At 49.0% G+C, this 5,199-nt stretch overlaps 1 protein-coding gene across 1 annotated transcript; it reads right to left on the bottom strand.

The window, feature by feature from the left end:
* Nucleotides 1–797: 797 nt before the first annotated feature.
* LOC104831694 (galactosylgalactosylxylosylprotein 3-beta-glucuronosyltransferase 1-like) lies at nucleotides 798–3,974 on the bottom strand. The gene is made up of 4 exons (XM_010567439.1): nucleotides 3,863–3,974; nucleotides 2,995–3,533; nucleotides 1,386–1,682; nucleotides 798–884 (listed from the first exon to the last, which is right to left on the bottom strand). Exons 1-4 carry the CDS (start codon nucleotides 3,972–3,974, stop codon nucleotides 798–800), a joined length of 1,035 nt encoding a protein of 344 aa, XP_010565741.1.
* Between the last annotated feature and the right edge of the window lie 1,225 nt (nucleotides 3,975–5,199).

Here is a 5,199-nt window from a genome sequence, read left to right as displayed (position 1 = left end):
TCATAGCTCCTCTGAAGCCTGTTCTTCATCAAGTTCTACTTCTGAGAACATATCGCTGATCTCAGATACATTCCTGCCCTCACCTGTGGTGGTTGCCATAATCCCCTCTCCCGCTCCTGAACCTGGCTCTGTGGACCACAGAGGTACTGCTGGTGCCTTCACTATTTCTCCTCACCAGCAGATGCATTCCTAGCTCTGGTAACGTTGGTACCAAGCCCCTCAAACTCTGTGAGAGTCTGTGCAGGTTGCGCTTTGCTGGTTCCCGTTTTGAGGTGGTCTAAGTGTCCCACCAGCCTTTCCCTGCTGCACCCACACCGCAGTTGTTCCTGCAGGATAAAAGCTGGAGGTGGATGGATGGAGCATGGCAGGGGTGGCAGGGCTGCTGGGGGAAAAGCTCCTCTGCAGGAGTGTGATCTCTTTCTGCACACTGTGGGGCAACTCCCACACTAAAGAGAGTTTCGAGCTGGCAGAAATAGGGGAACAAGGAATTTGGCTTGTCGTTATTACTGAGTGAAACCATGGGATTCTTCTGCCACTTTTCTCTCTCAGTCTGTGCAGGAAAAGCTTCCATGTGGACTGCAAGGAGGCTTGAATAAGTATGAAATGCAGACCATAAGTAGGTAAAGATCAGGATCTACTTCTTGTGCAAAGGGTGGCATGGTAAAGGAGTTACTGGGACAATCATATACGCAGTCTTTGAGGAAATAATAGCATAAATAAGGAAACAGGTACAGATTATTTACCTTGCCAAAACAAATAAAGACAAAGGTACTCACACCCTGGAGCTGGCTCTCTGCTTACACCTCTACTCTGGGGTCTGTAAATCCACGCTTGCCTTCGTTAACCAGAGTGGGCCTCTCAGTTCTTGTGTGCCAGACCAACACCTAGAGGGAATCACAAAGATTTCAGGGGCTCTGGATGCAACAGAAACACCAAGAGCAGCGCATCCATTGGGTGGGAACCTTAGCAACCCAGGACTCGCAGCTATTTGAAGGACATCATGATTCAAAGGGGTTGAACCTGGGAGAGTCTTCACAGGTGTGTGAATCAGTGACAAGGAGGAGGGATCATTCTGGACTGAAACCCCAGACTCAACCCTCTTCCAATCCTCCTGGATTTTGGAGAAGCAATCTGGGCACGAATTATACATCTGAGGCTCTTTGTTAACGTAGAGTGCATAGCACTAACTGTTCCTCAGCGCTCTCTCAGGAGCTTTGCGCCTGTGAAGAATTTGGCAGGCTCTGCCCGTCTGTCCCAGCACTGTTCGGCACTGACATGTGCCGGCACAGGGCAGGCACGGTGGAAGGTGGAGGAGCATGGCAGGAAGCTGTAAAAGCAGCCAGCAGACAGGAGAATGTCTCTTCAAGGTCTCTTGTCCTACTCACCTTTGTGCAGTTGGCTGCTTTGGGCTCCAGCCCATCCATAGTCACCAGATCCTTCAGCAGACTGGTTTCCTGGTAGCCTCCTTTAACTCCCTCCAGCTTGAAACTGGCCTGAGGCTTCTCCAAAATCAGCTTGATGCTTATAGCAAATCCAGCCATGTCAATAGCAAAGGGACGGTTAGGGTCAAAGACAGTTTTCCAGCCCACCACCTTCCCTGCTGGGCTCACTTTTGGGGATTCATATCGTAGCCCCCCAACGAAAGCCACTGGCCAGACTGACACCCTCCTCGTGTAGCGCATCTGTGTGCCAGAAAGAAACGGTGCTGTGAGAATTCAACCCCGCCGCATTTGTCCCAGCTCGTTAGTGTACCATCCTCTGCGTTCATTGCCACCCGTCCTCCCCCGTTGACTTCCCACACGGTCGCGTAGCTCTCGGCAGCACGAGCGCTTGTTCACCTGTGCTACTGCTTGAAGAGCTACAGCTTGCAAAGCCACAAGGCTGTTTTAGCACGTTCTTCTCTGAACACCAAACTCACTGCTTTTCCGTGCCCACCTTCAGTCCTTCAGAAGAAGGAACCCCTTTGGTTTTCTGTTCTCCTCTGAACTTTTCTAATTTTTTTGTAAAATGTTATCATTTTTGTAATTGCCAAACACAACTTCTACCAGGCCTCTAGCTCCGTATTATCAACTCCACTCAGTCCAACTTCACCCTCATGCAAGTAATCTCCCTCCCTGACTGGTACATCTTTGTCCTCATTTATTGCAAATTCCCCCCACCCTTGTTCTTCCATCCATGGCTACTGCCTGAAAGAGTGGGTTTTTATTGAAATTGTCAGAAAGGACCTGGCAAGAGGTAAGAAAGGATGAGCTTAGTAGAGATCTAAAAAATTCTGAAAACTGGAAATATGTTCTGATGCATAACTCTGTACAGTTTGGCTTAAATTGGTGACACGGGAGTTTACTGAATTTTTGCAAGTTTACAATAGGCTTGGCATTTCACAAAAGCCAGGTTTCCAGCAGAAGTCTGGGCAAGCTTCAGTGATCCCAGGGGCACAGCCCTGTTGTGGTGGCTGGAACTCAGAGTACAGAAGGGCAGCCAAGGAGAAAAGGTGGATTGGAAAGTCAGTCAACTTTTCTAACATCCTCTACCCATCACACCCCTACAACAGTGCAGATTTATGCTTTGCCAGAAGTTTGTCTTCGGTGCTTATTTAAATCAGGTCAGCTCTCCCTGAGGAGAGGTATAAATTCTGGAGTATATATCCTCTGGCCCCTGGCAAAAGGGGCTCAAGCTGTTGCAATGGTGCGTGAGTGGCTATTCCCATCTGCAGCCTACACCATGGCAGATGTGCTCTTTGCTCTTTCAGCCCTTTAGAGCACGGCTGCTGCATTTGCCTAACTATAGGCTTGCATCTCGCCTATATCCAGCTCCCACTGAGTGCAGGGCGGGCGAGGAAGCCTCTAGGCAACCTGCCAGAGCCCTTCTCTCCCAGCTGATGGTAAAAGTCCACGTGGTAGCCCTATCTTAGAGGCCTTTGCAAGCGTGCCTGGCCTTAAGAGGCTTTGCGGCCGCATCCTGCTTTTCCATCCCGCGTAATTTTACGACTCTTACCTCTTCGAAGAGCTCCAGGCTGTAGGTGTTATCATCGTCGGCAAAATACACTACCCCTTCTGGTGGTGGGGTGTTGCTGAAGCTGTCCCTCAGCCAGTGCAGCCCCAGGTTCCTCTGTAGTGTCCCCCTCGGGGTGTGGGATGGGATCCAGGACAGCCCCAGCTTCAGACTTTTGGGCGTCTCCACATTGAGGTGGGTGAAGTTGAGCCCTGCCTTCTCCAGCAGGTTGGATACCAGGTTGGTCCTCCGGGGCGAGTCCTCCACCACCACCCAGTGCAGGTTCTGGACGTGTAGGAAGGTGTTGGCCAGACGGGTCAGCTCAGCTTTTTGCACTGGCCGGGTGTAGGTAGGGGTGATAACAAAGATGGTCGGCAGGGTGTCTGACCATGGGGGAGGCCTGGAGTACACGTAATTCTGGATGATTTTAGGCGTTGCCCCTGTGCTTTGCTGCTGCCGAATGCATGATGGGAAGCCTTCTTCTCTCAGTGCAGATGTACCATTGAGGAGAGCTTTGGAAGTCACGTTCTCATCTGTCTCTTCTGGGACAAAAGGAAGGAAGAAGAAGAAGAAAGATGTTAGAGAACTAATCACTGCTGGGCTGCCTCCTCTCCAGGGAGTGCTGGGGACACATTTGCCTGGAGTCGGTGCTCAGCACACCAGCATCCTCTCCCCAAAGCCAGCCTAAGGGTGCATGTTTAACGCGCTCTTAAGAACAGTTTGTGTGCCTGCTGTAGGCAAACCCTGAGGGGTTCTTCAGGCAAGTTTGTCTTTGTTTAACCCGTCCCATAAAAGAGCATCTCCTACCGAGGGTTCGCGCCGGCAATCATCGCAACCACCAGGACGCTGACAGCAGAACTCTTGCACTTACTTCTCAGCAGGCTGAGGTAGTGGGTGGTTGGGTACTGGTGCCACAAGGTTAGGAGAAGAGCCCATGGCAAGGCAATCAGGAGCGTGGTCAGTAGGTTACGTCTCCTCAGCATGCTGCAGAGAGCTTCCAATGCCCAGGCATCTCTCTACCTTTCAGAGCAGAAAAAAAGAGTAAGGCCTTCGAAATATCGGTCACCACAAACATTAGGACAGTGAGTCTAGAGGCCAAGTTAATGGACTGAGTTCGGCTTGCTTGGAGGGAGGCATGATAAATGTTGGGCCCCGATCCAGCAAAGCGTTTGTCTAGGTATAAGTTTACAAGGAGCCCCATTAACATTGCAGGCCCGAATCATTGTCCAGCTGCCCCAGCCAATTCCTGTGCTATTGAATAGAAGCTTTTATCTATTTATGTTGCTATAAAGAACCTCCCGCTGCCCCGTGATGAACCCACTGTCCTTGACTTAGGGCTGTTCATGTTGCTGATTCTGAAGCCAGAGAGGACTTTTAGTTGCCCCCTCTCTGGGGCTGGTATTCATCCTGAGCTTTGTGGTGACCATTTAATTTGCTTCTTTTGTAGAATTTTTTAAAACTGTGTGCAAGATTTGTGTTCCTGCATATGCAAGTGGACAAAACAGAAAATGTTAGGCATCCTCAAGACAGCCAGCATTTCTTTCACTCCTGCAGTTTTACTTCATCCTCCTTATGCAGATGCATTGAGGCAATCAGGGATGCATGCTAGGATGCACACCTACTAAGTTTTCCACAAAATCCCTGCCTCAGTCATTCCACAGTACTGGTGATGCCTGCTGAAAGTTTAATTATTCCACATCCCTTTCTACTCCTGGCTTGCAGTGTTTGGTCACTGCAGCATTTAGTTTAAATCACAGACTTCAGAATACTTTAATTTCTTTCTTAGCATTTCTGTAATGTACAGGATCATGATATCTATGGAATTGCAACATTTAACCTTTGTTTTCAAAACTCCTTCTATGAGGTGAGAGGAACTAAAAGAAAATAAAGACAAATAAAAGACAAAGGTATCAGGAATAAGTGACAACAGGGGGTGGCTTATTTACAGATGGCCCAGGCTACAGTAGTCCTGTGCTTGATTTTTCACAATTGTTGAGCACTTTCAGCTCCCACTAGTTAATATGATTAATGAGCTGTCAGTCTCTCTGGAAATCAGATCCTTGGCTTCTCAAGGTAGCCATGCCTTCAACAAAGTACCCAACATTAATGATCAGTTTGGAAAACACAGATGTATTTGGACGTCTATTGCAGACCACTTGTTCAGGGACATAACTCACTCCTGTTTTAAGTCATAGTGTGATGAGATCC

Source organism: Haliaeetus leucocephalus, unplaced genomic scaffold, assembly GCF_000737465.1.
Source record: "Haliaeetus leucocephalus isolate CR32 unplaced genomic scaffold, Haliaeetus_leucocephalus-4.0 Scaffold228, whole genome shotgun sequence".
NCBI classification, from domain to species: Eukaryota; Metazoa; Chordata; class Aves; order Accipitriformes; family Accipitridae; genus Haliaeetus; species Haliaeetus leucocephalus.
Note: the sequence above shows the minus strand (reverse complement) of the source record. Positions and strands in the feature narration are given on the sequence as shown.